We start from the raw sequence: 21211 nt of genomic DNA, 5'->3' as shown, positions 1-21211 counted from the left end.
AATCCCGAAAGGTGCACGTTATTCTGCAACGGTCAAGCTTTGCACAATTATTAAAGAGTGTCTAGATTCAAATTCCATTACAGCCTGGTCTAATCTTCTTCTGTTTTCATATAAAGTTTTTAATATCTCCGAAAAATCGTTAAAAAAATCCCTCACATCGGTTATAAAAGAAAATGTGATAAATTTTAATTTGCAAGAAAATGGTAAGAAAAAAATTAACAAACCTTCTCTTTCAAAAATTATAGAAGCTAAAATGAATGATTTTGATGTTAAAGGCTCTGTTCGATTACTCAGCTCTAACGACACTTTAGCGACATTTGATGATGAAACCTTGGAAATTCTTAAATCTAAACATCCACAACCGTCACGAAAATTAATATTTCCAAATATAGACCTTACTGATTGCCAGATATTAAATGTCAATGAAATTGAAGTCAAAAAGGCCATTAATTCATTTCCTTGTGGGTCGGCTGCAGGCATAGATGGTTTTAGACCGCAGTTCTTAAAAGATATGATATCTGTCTCTGCTGGTGAAGCAGGACAAAGAGCATTATCTTCAATTACCTTGCTCTGTAACTTTCTATTATCAGGAAAAATAATTAATGAAATGTGTCCTTTCATCTTCGGTGCTTCTCTTTGTGCTTTAAAGAAGAAAGATGGTGGTATTCGCCCTATTGCCATTGGTAACATTTTTCGAAGACTTGCAGCAAAAATTGGATGTTATAAACTGCAGAGCGATCTACATTCTTATTTGAAATGGTGGTCTTGGTATTAAGAAAATTCAAGATATCTCTATGCCAGCCTTCCTTGCTTCAATACATGGTGTTCACGACCTAGTCTTTCAAATATTACCAAAAACGGACAAAAAGGTTAGTGTTCATTTTGCTGAAGAAGCTATTGGATTATGGATTGAATTAAATGGTAAAACATTTCCAACGGAAACATTTTTACAAAAAGGCTGGGATATAATCAATACAACAAGAATCATCGCCAATGAAATTAATCTTTGTGATAAAATTGGTTCAGCTCGTCTTCTGGCCGCACAAAGAAAGGAATCTAATGCTTGGCTTCATGCCTTTCCCTCAAGAAACATCGGTACATTTATGGATAACAAGATTTTACAAATATGTGTAGCAAATCGCTTTGGTGTTGAAATTTTTGAGAAACATACTTGCCACTGTGGCTTTACAGTTTCAAATGATGGCCGTCACGGACTTAGTTATGCTAAAAATAAGGGCAGATTTTCAAGACATTCAGATTTAAATCAAATTATCCAGCGAGCCTTAAGTTCTATCCACATTTCCTCCTCTCTTGAACTATGTGGCCTCTTGAGAGACGATGGTAAAAGACCTGATGGTGCTACACTCATTCCATGGAGTAAAGGTCAACGCCTAATATGGGATGTAACATGTGTTGACACTTTAGCTGATTCTTACATAAGAAAAACTTCCATAATTGCAGGATCAGCTGCCGAAGAAGCAAGCAAACGAAAACATGACAAATATAAAAATTTAAAGTCTGCAAATTATATTTTTAAAGCATTAGCTTTCGAAACGTTAGGTCCATGGAGTTTGGAATGTAAAACATTTATCGATTTCATTGGTGCAAAACTTATGATTGAATCCGGAGATTCTAGAGCAAAATTTTTCTTCTACCAAAGAATCTCATTGGCAATTCAACGTGGAAATGCTGCAAGTATGTTAGGCACTCTGCCTTATGTAACTCCACTTGAAGAAGTGCATTGTTTATGATTTATATCTATATGTACATTTAATTATTACTTGTTTATTAAATTTTACTACCCCTGTGTTAAATTGGGTGCAAAACAACTCAATATTTTTAAAATTGATTGTAGAACAATTCAATATTTCTGGATTCAATCGTTAATTTAACAAAAATAAATAAAATTCTCATCACCGCACTTTTCAGCTAAAAAATGACAGTGACAGCGACACAACTGACAGTTCACATGAAAGCGACAAAAACGTAATAACATGGGCATGGCCTACTTCGACTACAATAGTTTAGAATAACCCTGTATTTCTTCACATATTACATCATTCAAGCTAGAGTGTCAGATGGGCCAGTTTATTGAGGCGAAATTAAGTTAATCGTAATCAAATGCGAGATTACCTAACTGAACTCATGATCAAATTGAACCAATCGAAGTTTCGGATTTATGGGTTAATCATACATTGAAATTTAAATCAAAATATTTAATTCTGTTTCTATAAACTGGCCCTTAACCTATTACGTGAATAAAATTATAGCAATTATTACGTGGTTTTTACGTGACGTGTTATCTGGTTGGAGCTAGTAATGGGCAAATTTGTATAAAAAGATCGATTCAATGAATCGATTAATTTCGAAATGACTGATTGGATGAATCGGAATATCGATTCCGTAATAATAATTATAATTAATAATGGTTTAAGCACTTTTTTTTTTACTCTGCTACCAAACAAATGGCGGCCTAACGTCGTATGGTCACACTGTTATTATAGAGTCACTGTAGTGGTCTAAATTTTACGGAAAGCGTATGGAAGAAAGCCGTAAGAAAACTGAAAATTTCGTAGTACTACCCCCTGTTAGATGTCGCCCCCAGTACTACAGCGGTACGACTTACCATTTTTCTACTTTCGCGATTTTCTCCGGTTTTCTTACAGAAATTTCTACCAACTTCCCTTTTAAAACTATGTTGGTAAATGGGCAGTAATCGTACGGTGCAAGAATTGCTTACATTGATCATTGATTAAAAACAAAATTGATTTGTAGATCAGAATTACGATTGGGTAGGTACTGCAGCTTAAATTAGGGTTAAATTTATATCAAAATACAGCGCGTGTTTCTAAAATAATGGTTTCGCAAACTGACTTTGTTTGAACAAGAATTTATTACTTTCGCTAAATTTTTCCACAACTGACCACACGTGCAAGTGTAATCTTACTAAAAGTTTCGATCTGCAAGGCGTCTCTCCGCACCACAAATCAGCAACTCTAAGCGTGAGTGGTCTGTGTCTGTGCTCCGCACCTACACCCTACAGCCTACACTAACGGACCACCTCCACCCTCGACCAACTCGCAGATACCGAATTCCAGTGGACCAATTTATTTGTGAATATTTTAAACAATTTAAGCAATTCGGCCGAATTAAAAGAATTTAGACAAGTTAACAAATTTTGCTACATACCTATATGAATTTAGAATACTGAACGAAGCTTCCTGCTTATGAGAAATTTAAATGAAACATCGTTTACGACAAACTCCGACCGATTGAATTATCAACGTTGTTAATTCTAGTTAGATTATGTATGTGAGCATTTTTCATTTCCATCAACATCGTCGGACAACGTTATCAGCCGAGGCAGCAGGGACCTTTTAGTCAATGTTTAGAATTTACTTTATCTAGTTAATTATTAGACTTATTATAAGTTATTGTCAACATTTTGTGGACTTGATTTAATGCGTGGGATTTGTTTATTTCAACCCCCGATGAAGTCCAGAGCAGGAGTTGAGTGATTAAGTGTCAAGTTCCCACCTAGGTGATAATAATTATCGGGTCCCTGTGTAAGCTTCGATAGTTTTAAGATCATTCTGTAACACACAGCCGAGCAATAAAGAGCTGATTTTGAAGTGTAAAGTTTTATTTCATTTGAAATACATATAATTATTATTCTAAAATGTATTTATCACTCAAGATACACGATTAGTTATTTCTACACAGCTGTGTTAATTTATTTATGGCTCTATTACTATTTTCGTCGATTTTAAACAACAACTCAATTATTTACCTTTTCGTATGCAAATGAATGACTTAACTGGGCGGCTGTATCTCCGTCCGGCAAGCGTCTCACCACCCTGATGACTTAAAGAAATGCCACATGGCTTTTGAAAGAACTATAATTTACGATTTGGAACTGTCTTAAAATTCCAGGAAAACCCTTCGTGGGAACGGCTCTTTTCTCTCAACATTCTGATATTTACAAAACATGTGTGCATTTGAAATGGAAATAAATGGAATTTATAAATTGAACAGAAACAAATGGACGTTGTTAAGACAAATTCAAATTTGTTGAATTTGAGGTGAATATTTTCCGCGATGGTAATCAAATAAAATTTATAATTACCGCGTTCATCACAGATTCAATTGGCCATGTCTCCCTTACTAAATATCGCAGTCCATTAAGCATTACAGTGGTGAATTCCTCTCTTCAAGATGCTTCTTTTAATCTATAACAGTCGGAGTCGTAGCCCTCTTAGTTTTTGAGTAAAATGAAGAAAATGATTTTACCCTCAGTTTAAATTTGAAGAATCAATTGACTGTTGCTCCGTTACTAAATATCGTACCTACCTGAATGCAGAATCCATTTTTCACATCTTACAGGGTCGTCAACGGGGAAAGCAAATTTTCGTAACCCAGGATATTTTCTCGCCGATTTGCCGCAATTGAAGTAGCAACATTTATTACCCGACATTCCAAACAATAAATACAGCGTTATCTACTTGTACGCTATTTAGTTTAGTCAAATGTAATGATGAAAAAATTAGATAATTATTGCTGACCACTGAAATTGAAAAATTAAATACAGTCACAAAATCGTTATTATTATCATGATTTGTATTATGTTTTTAAGTATATTAATTTGACTACTGTAACTTCTTTCTTCATTTTTAAAATGAATGCAATTTGATTAGTGTACACGGAACAATCAATCAATAAAAATTATTACTGAAAAAAGCCACCTCTTTTTGAAATTCGTTATAAAAATTAAAAAATTTGGAAATTACTTATAGAATGAATTCAATAATTTCAAAACTAATGACATTTGTCGAAAACGCTGAAACATTTCAATTTTTATTTCTCGTAATACTTATTACTTCACTTGCTCATCCATTTTTAAGCTATGACGTCATCACCAATTTTTTTAAATGACAACCCCCACTTTTTTCTTCTCTTTCTGATGGACCTGCGTACTACCTAAACTATGAATTAAAAAATTTGGTAAATTACATAACAATTTTTTTGAGAAAATGACAAATTTTACTTCAAAACTTTAATTTAATTTTTGATGGTAAATTGTTGACAAAAGTCACAGAACTGAAGTATTCGTATACATACCTACTTCAAAATAAATTTTAAAATGTACAATGGCCGGCAATAAAAACTAGCCATCACTTTTCTGTCACGTCAAAATCCAAATGTGTAATTAATGCTTTAATGACACTGACAATTAAATGATGGCTAACTTTTTTTGCCGGCCACCGTACAACCGACTGAGTTAATTCCATGTTTTATTTAAATTTCGTTACGGTAAATTGAAAAAACCAAGGAGGTTAAAGTAAAAGGAGGGAAAGCCAGTTTGAAAAAGTGATGCCACCCGCCAAATCGTGCAAAGCCTTAAAAGGTTGCTAAACAAGGGTGGTTGGTGGGGATGGTACCAGTGGCGTATAAAAGACGGGACGCACAGATGCATTTATTGTAATTTGTAACATGAAGTACATGAAAAAAATCAACAAAAATTAAAGAAGTAAATTTATAATTCAGAAAAAACTATAAGTACATGACGGGGCGCACTGGAGCATTTGTTGTAACATAAAAACGCTTAACACCTTGTTGCGGGGGTTAAAGGAACGCCACTGGCGCCAAAGCGATGCGATACCCGGTGGGCCGTTCAAGGGTTCAAGGACGTTCGCGGTCATAAAAGGTTGCTGGAGAAGGAACGATTGGCATCACTTTCAATGCATTACCAGCATAGGGCGCTTTCCCTCCTCTTACTTTAACCTCCTTGAAAAAAACAGACATTTCGCTAACGCGAGCGGCCGTATAGTTTCGTTTTCATCAAGGAGGCCGTGTTAAAGTTAAACATAAACAACGTCACTGGCGCAGTGGCGCTGGAGTAGCAGTGTGATTCACCCGCCTTTTTTACTTTTGCGACCTTGCGAGCACTAATCTTTGCTTGTGAGGTTAGGATGAGTTCAAGTTGCAATTTTTCCATGTTGTTTGCATAATAAGTACCTACATACGTGTTTTTTAAACAGCTTTAATGTGTTAAGTGTCGATGTAGAATAATAAGCGTATAATAGGTATAATACGTTGGCAGCGCAATGGGTAGTTTAGATACCCACAACAAAGTGAAACTCTCTCGAAAAAAATTAAAATGGTTTAGGTGTGATCAGTGTGACTACAAATCCGGAACAAAGGGACATTTAAATAGACATAAACTTTTACGACACGCGCCCGTCGATGAAATTGGATGGTTTAAGTGTGATGAATGTGAATACAAAACTACTGAAGCTGGAAATTTCTGTAGACATAAACTTTTACAACACGCGCCCGACAGTGAAATAGAATGGTTTAAATGTGATGAATGTAAATATAAAGCCAAGGAAAGGGGAAATTTAAAAAAACATAAACTTGTACGACACACTCCCATCGATGAAATAGAATGGTTTACGTGTGATGAATGTGAATATAAAAGTAAAGCAGCGGGAAATTTAAAAAAACATAAAATTTTTCAACACACACCTGTCGATAAAACAGAGTGGTCTAAGTGTGATGAGTGTGAATATAAAACTAAACAAGCGGGCCATTTAAAAAGACATAAACTGGTACGACACACGTCCGTCAATGAAATAAAATGGTTTTTTGCGCGATTGTACTCTATTTGGTTGTTTACCACGTCTGTTTCCAAGATGGTAAGCTCTGTTTACTCGTTGCTAACGATAAACTCGATGGTAAGTAATTTTTGGTGTTCTAGAACGGTAAGTAAAGTTTATTCAAAATTAATCGATTATTATAATAATTTTTATGTAGACGGAAGTTGAAGACAAGATGTGGGGGCACTTTCTGGAAACTCATAAAGCTCTTGTAGTCGGCTTTCCTTGGCGCTGCAATGAAATAGCATTAGCAAACTTGCCGCGACATTGGCATTGTCAAAATTTTCATACCCCGCATTTTCCTTGTCTTCTTGATTAGGTAGGTACACATTGAGGTTGTTGGTTTCGAAAATAATTCTTCATTTATGTAGACAGAAGTTGAAGACATGATGTTAGCACTTTCTGGAAACTCACACGGCTCTTGTAGTCAGCTTTCCTTGCTGCTGCAACGAAATAGCATTAGCAAACTTGCCGCGACATTGGCATTGTCAAAATTTTCATACCTCGCATTTTCCTTGTCTTCTTGATTACAAATTGAGATCGTTGGTTTCGAAAATTCTTCATTTATGTAGACGGAAGTTGAAGACAAGATGTTAGCACTTTCTGGAAACTCACACGGCTCTTGTAGGCGGCCTACCTTGCCACTGCAACGAAACAATTTTAGTAACAGACTTGCCGTGACATTAGAATTGTCAAAATGTTCATACTCCGGATTTTCCTTGTCTTCTTGATTACATATTGAGTTCGCTGGTTTCGAAAATTCTTGATTTATGTAGACAGAAGTTGAAGACAAGATGTTAGCACTTTCTGGAAACTCACACGGCTCTTGTGGTCGGCATTCCTTGCCGCTGCAATGAAATAATATTAGCGAACTTGCCGCGACATTAGTATTATCAAAATTTTCATACCACAAATTTTCCTTGTCTTCTTAATTACACGTTGAGGTCGTTAGTTTCAAAAATTCTTTATCTGTGACGCCACCCACATTCAAAGTTTCTTCTACAATATCCATTTCGTTTTCGGAAGCACTAATATCACTCATTTTACTGCTTGTTTTTCAACACAACTGACGATATTTGCGTACAAAAACTGCAATGGCGGTAGTTGTTTGCAGATTGCCTTAGAAACGCGATACAAAAATCGACATTGTGGCAACACGATGTGAAGGGCGTCGTATCGCATTGCATTCTAGTTAGGAATGTTTTGTAATAAATATTCAATCGCGCAAAAAATCTCATAAGCATGACGAACGTTAATGACAATGTACGGATCTCAGACAATATTGGAGTCGTCGCAAGCTCCTCCTCCAAACAATTGTCTTCGATCCGTACATTGTCATTACCGTTCTTTATACTTAATATACTATAAGTGTGATGAATGTGAACATAAAACTAAACAAGCGGGAGATTTAAAAAAACATAAACGTTTACGACACACGCCCGTCAATGAAATAGAATGGGTTGAGTGCGATCAATGTGGATATAAAGCCAAACAAAAAGAAATATTAAGAACTCATATATTGGCGAAACACACGTCTCCTAGTGAAATTCAGTGGTTTGAGTGTGAGTTTTGTGAATTTAAAACTAAACAACAGAAGATTTTAAGAACGCATGAATTTGTACAACATACATCTGCTAAAAATATAAAATGGTTTAAGTGTGATCAATGTGAATTCATAACTAAACCCAAGCGAAATTTGAAAAGACATAAACTTGCACGACACATACCCGTCGATGAAGCACTATGGTTTAAGTGTGGTAAATGTGAATATAAAGCTAAAGAAACAGAAACTTTAAAATCTCACATATTTACAAAACATGCTTCTTCCAAAATACTATGGTTTAGATGTGAAAAATGTGAATATAAATCTAAACATATAGAAACTTTAAAAACTCACATGTTAACAAAACATGTCTTCTAATAAAATGAAATGTAGACGAAACACAGAAAAACTTTAGAAGTGCACATACTAAAAATACACTTGCAGTAGGTTGGTTTGAATGTAATTTCATACTAGTATAAAACAATAAGAAAACGTTGTAGTTATCAAAGGGTTATATATTAATTAGAAGATTAGCACAAGAATGTTTAGATAGATAGATATATTATTGGAAAATTAAACGTAAATTGTGAAAAATCTTTATAAAGACATAATTATACATATCAATTATAACAAGACATCAATAAACCAAAATAGTGAAATATTCTTTGTTAATTAAAATGTGCTTCAATGATGAAAGGGTGGACGACTCTTTGGGTCGATCGTGGGTCGACCTAAGAAAGAAAAGTTGAGCACCAGTGTTACCAGTTTAGTGAATTTGTAACTGAATCTAGTGTACATATTTGCAGTAACATTTCAGACAAATTTGCTATAATTCAGAGATTCAGAGTTGTCTGATTCTAGTGACTTTTAACAATTTTCAGTGATTAATCTAGTGATATTGTTTTTCTTATATCATCATGAGAACTCAAGCGTTATTTTTTCTTTCATTATTTACCGCCCTCCAGCGATCAAGTGAAAAGTCGAAAAATGAAATTTCAAGTAGTAGTTTTCCTTTTTAACGATAAAGCTAAAACGATTCTGCTTTTTTGTTTGCCGTTGATGTTAAGGTACTATATCTTTAGAAGGTAGCGCCATTCCGCTCCACAATTTTTTGACTGGAAATTAAAAGAGATGGCATTATTGGTAAATCCCGTAAGTGTGACAAAGATGGAAGTATACACAATTTTAAGGGATGTTTGTATCGAGTCAGACAGATTCTATCTTTGTCACACTCACAGAATTTATCGATAATGCCATCTCTTTTAATTTCCAGTCAAAAAATTGTGGAGCGGAATGGCGCTACCTTCTAAAGATATAGTACCTTAGTTGATGTCCCGAGTTCGCGCCAAATTATAAACTAAACCATAATGACATTGTTTTAGAATGAATTTATATTTATTTCAAATATGTTTTAATGTTGGTATTTGTAGTTTTTCCTAAATTAATTATTTATTCACCCAAAATTAGAGATTACACAATTTTTAAAACAGTTTGCATTGCCCGGCGTTTTAGTGACATTTTAGTCACTTGCTTAGAATTTCAGACTTTTGGTTTTTGCCCGTTGGAAACACTGTGGAGCACTACTTGAGAACCATCTGACAGCCAATTACGCTTATTTTTACGATATTATCAACAAATATTAACAATAATACTGGTTTTGATGTGTTATAATTCAGTATAACTAAATGAATAGTTAAGTAACAATATTTAAAAACCTAAATGGAGTTGTAAGAAGGTAATATAATCTAACCTCAAAGTTATTTCACGAAATCAGGATTTAGAATGGCAAATACAGGTGTGCTACCGTTTGTTCGGGGCGTGGATTTTACCCGCAACGACTTTAGCGTAAATTTAACAATAACTAAAAAAACAGCGTACTGACCAGACGCTTTTAGGATGAGAAATTTCCGGAAGCCGTCAGTTCGATGACTGGTGTGCAATGGCTGAAATTGGATCGAACAAACTTGACGGAAATACCCAAAGAGATGGGCAAGTTGCTCAAACTCGAACATCTGTCTTTGACAAGAAACCACCTTGAAAAACTTTATGGGGAACTGACTGAACTAGTTTGTTTACGCACATTAAATCTGAGACACAACAAAGTCAAGAGTTCAGGAATTCCAGCCCAATTGTTTCACTTAGAGGAACTAAGCACGTTGGATTTGAGTCATAACAATTTGAAGGAAGTTCCTGAGGGCCTGGACAGAGCTAAGTCACTTCTAGTTTTGAACTTAAGTCATAATCAGTAAGTCACTAAAATTAGTCAAGTAGTGTTGTGCAGTGAAGTATTTTGTAGCATTGATTCCATACCTAATACGTTATTTATCAATTTGACTGACTTATTATTTTTGGATTTGAGCAACAATAATCTAGAGACTTTGCCACCACAAACTAGAAGATTAGCAAACTTGCAGTCACTGGTCCTCAATAATAACCCTCTAGGGCATTTTCAGTTGAGGCAGTTACCTTCACTAGTTAACCTAGAGACTGTACACATGAGAAATACCCAAAGAAATTTGAGTAATTTTCCCACAAATCTGGAAAATTTGGTTCTTTTGACAGATGTTGATCTAGCTCAGAATGCACTGCCAAAAGTCCCAGAAGCTATGTATTCTCTACCCAGTTTAAAACGACTTAATATGAGTGAAAATGAGATAACAGAGCTTTCTTCAGGTAGACTTCGCATTTTTTCAACCTGTTTTTTGTTAACAAATGAATTACAGCGATGGAACAATGGCAGAAGCTTGAAACTTTGAATTTGTCACACAACAAACTGACAAGTCTACCGGCCTCGTTGTGCAAGATATCGACCTTGAGGCGTTTATATGTTAACGACAATCGGCTAGATTTTGAAGGGATACCTTCAGGTATTGGGAAATTGGGAAGTCTTGAAAATTTTTCAGCCGCCAATAATCAGTTAGAAATGATCCCAGAGGGATTGTGCAGATGTGGATCATTGAAAAAATTGAATTTAAGCTCAAATCGTTTGATCACGTTGCCAGACACCATTCACTTGATCAACGATTTAGTCGCTGTTGATTTACGAAACAACCCGGATTTGATCATGCCACCAAAACCGGCGGAAATGACGCGTGGGGCAGGACTAGAGTTTTACAACATCGATTTTTCTCTACAAAATCAGTTGCGTCTTGCTGGAGCAAACGTACCAGTCCCGACACCCGCCCAAAGTATACATTTTGCGTTTAAAATTAAAAAAAATTACAGTATTTTTTTACAGATCCTAGTAAGGATCCTATTGCCAGAAAGATGCGACTGAGGCGAGGACGAAGAGACCACGAAGAAGCAGATCAGGACCAAGCTAAAATTTTAAAAGTTTGTATAAAACTATGTGCTTGAGCTATTCTGATATTTTGGGTTGCAGGGCATGAAAGATATCGCGAAAGAAAAGAACTTGAGTATGCAGGCAGATGATCCAAAGGCAGAATCATTGAAGTATGTTTTTTTTTCTTATTTGAGATGTGATTTTAATTTTTGTTGTGTCAGACCCAAGAGATGGGATGAAACTCTGGAAAAGCCTCCATTAGATTATTCGGAGTTTTTTGAAGACGATGCAGGACAGGTTCCGGGTTTGACAATATGGGAAATTGAGAATTTCTTGCCAAACAGAATTGATGAAGTGGCTTATGGGAAATTTTATGAAGGAGACTGTTACATTGTGCTGAAGACTACTCAAGAGGAGAATGAGTTGCTGAATTGGGAAATTTATTTTTGGATTGGAGAAAAAGCTCCAGTAAGTTTTTATTTTCATTTCAGTGATTATTGGGATGTACCGGGTGATTTTAAATGATTGTGACTTTTTTTTCTTAAGTTGGGAACATTTTTCATAAATTATTTTGGCAAACTTGATACCTTCATCAACACATTGGCGTACGTACGTCATTTTGACATTTTATGTATTAATAAATTGTGTCAAATAGGCGAGGACGCCTATGTTTATGGCAACTATCACATTAAAAAGTAGAATAACCAACAATAATATTACCAACCTATGAAAAAAAAGTCACATTCATTTAAAATCACCCGGTACTTGGTGACAATAAATCAAGGAGTTTTTTTCTTAAGTTGGGAACATTTTTCAAAAATTACTTTGGCAAACCTAATATCTTAATTAACACATTGGCATAGAAAACGCCATTTTGACATTTTATGTATTAATAAATTGTGACAAATAGGCAATTACGCCTGTTCATGTCAATAATCACCTTAAAAAATAATTGACAGTAGAATAACCAACAACAGTATTACCAACCCATGAGAAAAGGTACATCACGGATTACATTCATTTATAGTCACCCGGTACAAGGTGATCAAGAAGGTCTCTGACTCTTTAAAAAAAAAAAATAATTCGGCGATTTGCAACACTGCAACCGGATATGTTTTGTTGGTTTATTTGACAGATATAAATCTGTTTTGAAAATGAATTCACGGAAGAAAGGTAGAGAAAGTGAAGTGAACATAACCTCAACTATGATTTGGTGTAAAATTGTTATAGAGCTTATCCATATGCGTACATTTTAGGGTGGCACAGTGTGGTTTTTTTACTTAATTTAACACTGACAATTGTTTATTAAAAAAATTTCACTATAGATATCTGATATCTGACATAACATTAACAGCGATAAAGTAGTAGGTTACGACCACGACACGACCTGCTGTATTATAACCGGCCTGTTCATTTCATTAAAAGATAAAAGTGCATTATGAAAATGTTTCCGTGAAGAGTCAATTTGCGTCGATGAAGACGCCACAAGACGGGCGCTTCATTAAAAATACTAATCACTATGCAATATAGCAAATAATAACAACACTAAGCACAAAAACCACAAACACTAAGTAAAAAAATCACGAATTTAATTACAAAGCAGAAAAAACAAGGAGTTTTTTTTACTTCAAATTCAAAATGTCATTTGAACAAGAAAAATTCTGGTATCTGGTGAGAAAAACTTAAGATGAATAATATCCCCAAAAAGCGCCTGGTTTATTAACGCTCTGCGCGGATCACTCAAACTACACTTTTGAAAGGCCGCTTATAATACAGCAGGTCCGCAGGTCGTGATAATACCGATTCCCAGTTTTTATTTGTCACCTTTATGCTTTTTGTAAACAAAATGCATTGTTCCAGCTGGATAAGAGGGCTTGTTCGGCGATTCACGCTGTCAACCTGCGCAACTATTTGGGAGCCCAGTGCAGAACCATCCGCGAAGAACAAGGCGACGAATCCGAAGAATTCTTGAACTTATTCGACACACAAATAACCTACATTGAAGGCGGTCGCACCTGTAGCGGCTTTTTCACCGTCGAAGATAACGTACTCGTTCGAAATTTACTTGTCTCTTATGTCTTCATCATGATTTTGTAGATATTTGAGACGCGATTCTACAGGAGTCACGCTGCCGGTCCATCAATCCATTTGGAACCGGTCGCCGTTTGCGTCGAGTCTCTGGATCCGAGATTCGTTTTCATCCTCGACACTGGCATGAAGATCTTCATATGGAACGGCAAAAAGGCGAAGAACACTTTGAAGTCCAAGTCGCGGTTGTTGTGCGAGAAAATTAACAAAAATGAAAGAAAGAACAAAGCCGAGTTGATCACGGAAAGCATGGGGAACGAGACTAGAGAGTTTTGGTTGGCGTTGGGTGAACCAGAAGGAGCACCCCCAGAAGAACCGTTGCAGGTTTTTTTTCCCACATTCTTGTCTGTTTATTTGTTATCGATTTGTTTTGACAGGAACACGTCGATTCAGATTTCGTTCCTGTGCCACCAAGGCTGTATCAGATTCAACTCGGGATGGGTTATTTGGAATTGCCTCAAGTCGAAGTACCGCACGGTAAACTCGTTAACAAATTGCTCAACAGCAAGAACGTTTACATTCTGGACTGTTACTTGGATGTGTTTGTGTGGTAAGTTTTCGTCGTGCATTTAGGTAGTGTTTGATGTTGAACGATTTGTGTAGGATTGGCAAGAAATCGACTAGACTTGTCAACGCGGCTGCCGTAAAGCTGTGCGAAGAACTGTTCAACATGATCGATCGTCCAGATTATGCAGTGGTGACTCGTGTGAGAGAAGGAACTGAACCGCAGGTATTGGCGTATTATGTAACTCAATTTGCGGATTAAACAAAGGCAATATTGTTGTTAATGTAACAGTATGAAGTTGATAAACTAATCCAGTGGCAGCTGTAGGGTCAAGTGAAATGGTTAAGTTTTGTAAAATTATTTCTCTGGCTTTTATGTGAACTAAAAATTGAATTTTTGGTTGTTGAGTGTTTTACAGTATGGACTATCACGGGAAAAATAATTTAGTTCAATATTTCACATAATTTACGAATAGCGACTATTTCACTGAAGTCTTGTAAAATATAACCTTGTCCTGACCCACGAGGTAAAGTGATATGCAGTGCGGGGTAAGTGGAACAACACCAAAATAAACAGTTTATTCAAACAAAAATAAACTTAAACAAATATCGAGACAGTTGTGGCACGTCAAAGAACCCCTTCACAATAGTCGTGGCGCATTTATATTTTTTTTTTAACGCCTGTAAAATGGTAAAATCTTCGAATCTATTATTCCAGCGTAGATTAGTTATAGGAGACTAAAATCCACATTCTTGTCTTAAAGAAAGGGAAGGGGTATGGACAGTGTATACATCGTGGACCATTTAACAAGGAAAGAATTGAGGAAGAAAGGAGGGATGATATTGTGCGCATTGTTCGTAGACTTCAGGGCGGCGTTCGACAAGGTTGACAGAGTGAATATGTTTGAATGTATGAGAGAGAGAGAAAGAGAGAGGAATAAGTGAATGGCTGGTGCGGAAGGTCGAGGAGATATATGCGAGAACAAGAAACCAGGTAAAAGGGGAGAGAAAGAGGGCGAATGGTATTACGTAATACCTTCATTCTTCTTTTTATAAGGTGCGATCAATAAAAAAAAATCAAGTTACCTGGAATGTGCTATTCTGATGCTTTGGTTGGTTCAAAACACCATTTTCGCCTACTCTGATTTTTTTTTTATTTGATCGCACGGTACTTTATTTCATACTGTCCGGTAAGTGAGTTATAACAGTATCAGGGCCGGAAAGTGTCAGTAAGCAATACCTACCGGACTGTTTTATTTTTATGCATCAAATCTGAACATTGAAAAGTGAAAAAATAAAAAAATATAGTATTGAGACCATTGTAAACCATCCAAAATGGTAATTAGTGTTTAAAAAGTCGTTTTAAAATATCGATAGCCGCACTTTATTTACAATAGTATATTTTTTCCTGGTAGGTGGTTGCGCACGCCATTTACAAAATCCTGCAACGAAATGCGACCTCCCTATTGGTTACTTTATTCCACTAACCAATAGGGAGGTAGCATTTCGTTGCAGGATTTCGTAAATGGCGCGTGCAACCGCCTACCAGGGAAAAATATATCGTGCGTTCATTTAAATTTAGCCTCAAAGTTGGCGTTGAAGAGTCGATTGTGAACGCACCATACATATTACGGATCACAGATCAGCTGTTTCAATTTTAGGTTTTTACACGAGTGGTGCGATTGCAATCGACTTTTCAACGCCAACTTTGAGGATAAATTTAAATGAACGCACGATATTATAGTATTTAGTATCTCATTATTAGTGAGGTTTAAATGTTAAAGAATTTTCTCCTTGTTTTGTTTAGATATTCAAATGTAAATTCATCGGATGGGATGAAGTAATCGCCGTTGATTTCACACGCACGGCCGAATCCGTTCAAAAAACAGGAGCCGACTTGACAAAATGGGCCCGACAGCAAGAAACCAAACACGACTTGACCGCTTTATTCACGCCGCGCCAACCTCCGATGCCTCTGACTGAAGCACAACAGTTGATGGAAGAATGGAATGAGGATTTGGAAGTGATGGAAGCGTTGGTGCTCGAGGGGAAGAAATTCGTTCGATTGCCGGAAGAAGAACTAGGTAAGCAATCTAAGGACCTGATTTCAAAAGTTGACTTGCGATGGTCGCACTTGTTGTTGTCATGGTAACGTCGCAAGAGTGAAAGATGACGCATATTGGTAATTAATGTGTTTTAAGTTGCTTCACTTGTTCATGACGTCATCCATTTTTGAGCTATGACGTCCTCACCAATTTTTTAAAGGACAACCCCCACTTTATTCTTCACTTTCTGATAGACCTTACTATACCCTAAACGATGAATGAAAACAATGTTTGTCTCAATTCTAAATTTCCACCACCTGTTGAATTATATTGGCAAAATAAAAATATTTCTAAATTGGGGATTCTTATAACCAAAGTTGGCAATATAATTATTTTATAAATATGATTGAAATCATTAAAATTAGTTCCTAAGTTTATTTTGCTTTTAGAATTTGATTTTCTACCTCTTACTTCCTGCATTTTAAAAAAGGTTTTCGTTCTTCCCCTTTATTCTAAAATTTTGAGTTGTAAAAACGGAAATTGACAGATAACCTAACAAATACAATCTGACGCAATTTTCACCAAACAGTGTTGCCGGTTGTATTTTCAACGTAGAATGCACTGTTGGTGGAAATCGTGGAGGGAGAAAAGACTGGAGATGGCATTTCCTATGCTTCCCATGTTAAAAATCCGAACCCTCTAAAAGCACGTGCAACAACCTTTTATGACCCAGTCCACAATGCGCTAGATAAAGAAGCACAATGCGCCTGGAAGAAAGGCGAAGGAAGCCATTGGCCTAGCGTCTATATTCAGAAACCTTTTATGGCTCTGTAGTTTTCGCGGGCCGGTACACTTATTTGAATTAGTGCCATCTCCAGTCTTTTCTCCCTCCACGGTGGAAATTTAGAATTGAGACAGACTACCTTATAACAATTTTTTTGAGAAAATGACAATTTTTACTTTAAAAATTTATTTAAGGTTAACAATAAAATTTAAAGCAAATGTTGAAATTATCTCCCGCGAACCTTATGACACTTACGGACACGCGTGTAAACACTTTGTACACTGCGCTCAATAATGTCATTTGTTGGTTGATTTGTTCTATTTCAACGCGGATTCTCAGTCGTTTAAATTGCTTGGCGCAGGTTTGTTGCAGAATATATGAAAATTATCATACAAAGACCTTAAGGGTCTCCAAAATATTCGAGTTGATGAAAATTGGAAAATTTGGCGATGGCTTTGCGCACATAAATTGACTTCATCGAATGATGGGAAAGATAGTTTTCACGAGAAGCCGTAAATGGATAGAATTCACTTCCAAAAGTAGCGATGTGCAAGAGAGCGAACTTAGTCATTATCGGGTATTAAAATCTATGATAGAAGTTTCCATGGGTCGGTTAAATATTGGATAATAATTTCGTGATTTCGCTTTTTAGAGGCTTTATTTTAATGGGGGATAATTTAATTATTAAATATTTCGTGCAATTGATAATTGTAGACTACATTCACTGATAGAATGCATTTTTTTAAATATCCTTAGATAACAAAATCCCCAAACCATAACATTAAAATACATAGGTATTAAGAAAGTATCATAGATTGTGTTGGTAATATCTTGAAGCATTCGCGCCACTGATTCTCATTGGTTGTTATGAAACCCACGCGAAATAGTTATTTAATAAACTAGTTTGTTAATGAAGGCGATTAATAATCGAAACTGTTTAAAGCACGAACGAGTGTAGCAAGTGAGTGCCTTTAATAGTTGAGATTATTAATCGCCCATTAACAAACGAGTTGATTACAAAAATTTTTCGTTGACCGCAAAGTTTTTTTTTTGTGACAAAATTTCAAATTAAAGCCAAATCAAAACCAATTTCATCTTTTTCGATAAAGATGAGACCTTATAAAATACCTTCATCCTTTTTTTGTCCTCAGGGTAGGCCATTTTAAAATTTTTCAACACTTTCTATTCACTTTTCCACAAAGAGTGTCAGAAGACGTCAACTCTATTCACATTCAATTTCACGTAAAAATCACGGTTGTTAAGAAAACCTAGTTACCTTTGAAAAATATGACATGCGAATTATAACCAAAAACGTCGGCTTTTGAAAAAGTGAATTCGTAATTGTGCAGTTATTTAGCTCAACTCGTTTGTTAATGGGCGATTAATAATCTCAACTATTTATTAATCGCCTTCATTAACAAACTAGTTATGGAGAATACACAAAGGCGCGATTTTCGACCGCTTGAATTTAATAGTATATTATGATACAAGTTTATAAGGAAGCCTTTAAAGCACGCGTGACGAGTTTAAGAGCACGACGCGTAGCGGAGTGCTTTTAACGTCGCAAGTGCTTTAAAGGCCCTTATAAACGTGTATCATACGCTATTTTTTATTATACCTGCACTACAATCTGAAAATCATAGCAAAAAAAGTTAATTGAATAACCTTTTCTGAGGTAATCTGTGTCATTAATCGTTGATATAGAAATGGTCAATTGTTGTTGTTTCGTTGCTATCATAGATCGTGTATCAATGTCTATTTATCATTGTTCAAAATGTAGGTGAATTTGTTGTTACCTAAGCAACCTTTAAAGCTCGGCGTGCTTGAATCGCCTGTTTTCGCACGCTCAGGCGTGCTTAAAACGGCGATTCTGATGCAGGTATAATAAAATAGTTATTTTTATATTAAGTGCGTGAAGAGAGTGTTTTTTGTGCATGAAAAGGTCTTTTACGCCGAGACGAAGGTCGAGGCAGTATAAGCCTTTGAATGCACAAAAACATCTTCACGCACGAAATATAAACAATATTTTTTCTATAATTGATTCAAAAAATTGAAATTAAAAATTCAAATTTTTGAAGGAACTCTGAAGTTTCAATGCAGTGACCATGTTGCTAGGTAACTAATAAAATACAGTGCGTGAAGTGAAACACAGAAATAGTCGTGTGCGTGAAATCGCATTTCACACACTGTTTTGTATGGTTTCTATGGTTTCGATCTTACTAACAATGCAAAAAGAAATACACGTTAGAAAATGACCCACTTCAGGCACCGATAACTATGCGTGAATTTCAATTTTTTGAATCAATAATAGAAAAACATTGTTGTGATGCTCTAATGTAGTATTTTAGACGTGCCCATTGTACAAGCACTTGTTTGATGTCTCATAAAGTTATTGAAGATGTTCATGTTGGCATTTAATTTGCCGTTCAATTTAATGATGAAGTTTTGAGACATGAGTTATGTACCTACATATTTACTTAACAGGTCACTTTTACTCCATGGACTGTTACGTATTCCTGTGCCGTTACTGGATGCCCATAGACGACGAGAGTGACGGTGTCGAACAAGCGAGCGACGCCGACGACTTCCACTGCGTCGTCTACTTCTGGCAAGGACGCGAAGCTTCCAACATGGGATGGTTGACTTTCACGTTCACCCTCCAAAAGAAATTCAAACTCTTGTTCAACGACAAACTGGAAGTCGTGCGGACTTACCAGCAACAAGAAAACATGAAATTTATGGCGCACTTCAAGAGAAAATTCATAATCCATCAAGGGAAACGCAAGCAACGAGAGAAGAATGCCGTCGAGTTCTACCATCTGCGGTCGAACGGAAGCGCGTTGTACACCAGACTGGTTCAGATCAAGCCGGATGCGTCCTCGCTTAATTCTGCATTTTGGTAGATTTATCTAATCGCTTTGGGACATTCTGTGTTCATTTTTGATGCCTTCAGTTACATTTTGAACGTGCCTTTCGAGCAAGAAGACGAAGCTGGAATCGTTTACGTCTGGATCGGGTCCAAAGCAGATCCAGACGAGGCGAGACTGATACAAGAAATCGCCGAAGAGATGTTTAACAGTCCGTGGGTGAGTCTTCAAGTTCTGGCGGAGGGCGAAGAACCGGACAATTTCTTCTGGTTTGGTCTCGGTGGGAAGAAACCCTACGACACCGACGCCGTCTTCATGGAATATACAAGACTTTTCAGGTGCTCCAACGAAAAGGGATATTTCGTGGTTTCAGAAAAATGTTCAGACTTTTGTCAGGTGTGCATGTTCTTTCAGTCAATCTTTATTGTCTCAATTTTTGTTCAACAGGACGATCTAGCAGATGACGATATCATGATCCTGGACAATGGGGAACAAGTGTTTCTATGGCTAGGAGCTAAATGTAGCGAAGTTGAAATTAAACTCGCTTATAAGTCGGCGCAGGTATTGTTGCCATTTTCAAAAATATTTTTTCGATTGAAGAGAAATAATTATTTTGTAGGTGTACATTCAACACATGAGAGTCAAACAACCAGACCGTTCTAGGAAGCTATTTTTAACTCTGAAAAATAAAGAGTCGCGAAGATTTTATAAATGTTTCCACGGCTGGGGAGCTCATAAGAAGCCGCCAGAGTAACGTGCCAATTCTTAAATGTATTTATTTTAGGTGTCACAGTATTAATGGTGAACGCTCAACTGTGAAGTGAATTGAATTAAAAGTCAATAATTTTAACATATACATATTATATACTAATTTATTGAATAAATATTATACAATAAATAAATAAATTTAAAAAGCATCGTTTCAATTTAGCATTTACTGTTATTAAGTCGTTCAATCGTCGTCGTCGTCATCGTCTGAGGGAACAAACAGGTCGTTTTCCTCGAGGAAATTCGCGATATTTTTGCTAATGGCGGCCCCAATTAACAGCCCAGGAATTACGGTCAACACTAATCGGATCAACCCGAAGGATGTCTTGTGGGGTTCCGGTAGGACTCCACCAGTTTTGGACGAAGTCGCCGTCCTGACGGAGTTTACCTGGGTGATATTTGGACATGTTAACACACGTTTGTTGAAAAGGGGTCGTATTCGTGACAGCACCATTGTATTGGAATATTCGAAAAAATGTCGATGCGGACTACTTGGCACTGAATTTTTGGCTTGGATTAATCCCCGGTTTTTAATAAAAATATAACCAAACTTTTAAAATAGAAAAATCCCGATGTGTCACTGCTCACTGCAGTAGATCAATAATAACGTTTGACATTAGACAACCAAGAACCAAAACGCCATCTAGCCCATGATATAGAAACACATTTTTGA

At 36.2% G+C, this 21211-nt stretch overlaps 2 protein-coding genes and 2 long non-coding RNA genes across 6 annotated transcripts in view; 2 read left to right on the top strand and 2 right to left on the bottom strand.

Moving 5' to 3' along the window:
- LOC138127003 (uncharacterized) overlaps positions 1–21211 on the top strand; it is a 171925-nt gene that overhangs the window by 8480 nt on the left and 142234 nt on the right. The window lies entirely within an intron of this gene.
- LOC138126994 (uncharacterized) lies at positions 6752–8020 on the bottom strand. Of its 3 annotated transcripts, XR_011158040.1 has the most exons (5): positions 7565–8020; positions 7364–7504; positions 7160–7300; positions 6948–7096; positions 6752–6887 (listed from the first exon to the last, which is right to left on the bottom strand). It is a non-coding gene; the product is annotated as an uncharacterized lncRNA (long non-coding RNA). The 3 variants fall into 3 exon arrangements; XR_011158039.1 differs by having other exon boundaries at positions 6948–7099; positions 7364–8020; XR_011158038.1 differs by having other exon boundaries at positions 7364–8019.
- Positions 9756–20684, top strand: fliI (FLII actin remodeling protein). Its single transcript, XM_069042821.1, has 16 exons — positions 9756–10044; positions 10095–10444; positions 10496–10872; positions 10923–11387; positions 11438–11532; positions 11582–11652; positions 11704–11950; positions 13343–13528; positions 13580–13894; positions 13948–14120; positions 14174–14300; positions 15882–16158; positions 19388–19802; positions 19857–20166; positions 20218–20331; positions 20390–20684. The coding sequence occupies exons 1-16, from the start codon at positions 9982–9984 to the stop codon at positions 20522–20524; spliced, it is 3720 nt and encodes a 1239-aa protein (XP_068898922.1). The 5' UTR covers positions 9756–9981; the 3' UTR covers positions 20525–20684.
- On the bottom strand, positions 20615–21153 carry LOC138126992 (essential MCU regulator, mitochondrial). The gene is made up of 2 exons (XM_069042856.1): positions 20990–21153; positions 20615–20926 (listed from the first exon to the last, which is right to left on the bottom strand). The coding sequence occupies exons 1-2, from the start codon at positions 20990–20992 to the stop codon at positions 20723–20725; spliced, it is 207 nt and encodes a 68-aa protein (XP_068898957.1). The 5' UTR covers positions 20993–21153; the 3' UTR covers positions 20615–20722.

Source organism: Tenebrio molitor, chromosome 3 (assembly GCF_963966145.1).
Source record: "Tenebrio molitor chromosome 3, icTenMoli1.1, whole genome shotgun sequence".
NCBI lineage: Eukaryota > Metazoa > Arthropoda > Insecta > Coleoptera > Tenebrionidae > Tenebrio > Tenebrio molitor.
The sequence above is the reverse complement of the archived record's forward strand: the minus strand, read 5'-3'. Positions and strand labels throughout refer to the sequence as shown.

Coding starts and splice junctions, on each gene's coding strand:
- fliI (XM_069042821.1), top strand. CDS start 9,982: ATGGCAAATACAGGTGTGCTACCGTTTGTTCGGGGCGTGGATTTTACC. Junction 14,301..15,881: donor GAGAAGGAACTGAACCGCAG/GTATTGGCGTAT, acceptor TGTTTTGTTTAG/ATATTCAAATGTAAATTCAT. Junction 16,159..19,387: donor ATTGCCGGAAGAAGAACTAG/GTAAGCAATCTA, acceptor TTTACTTAACAG/GTCACTTTTACTCCATGGAC.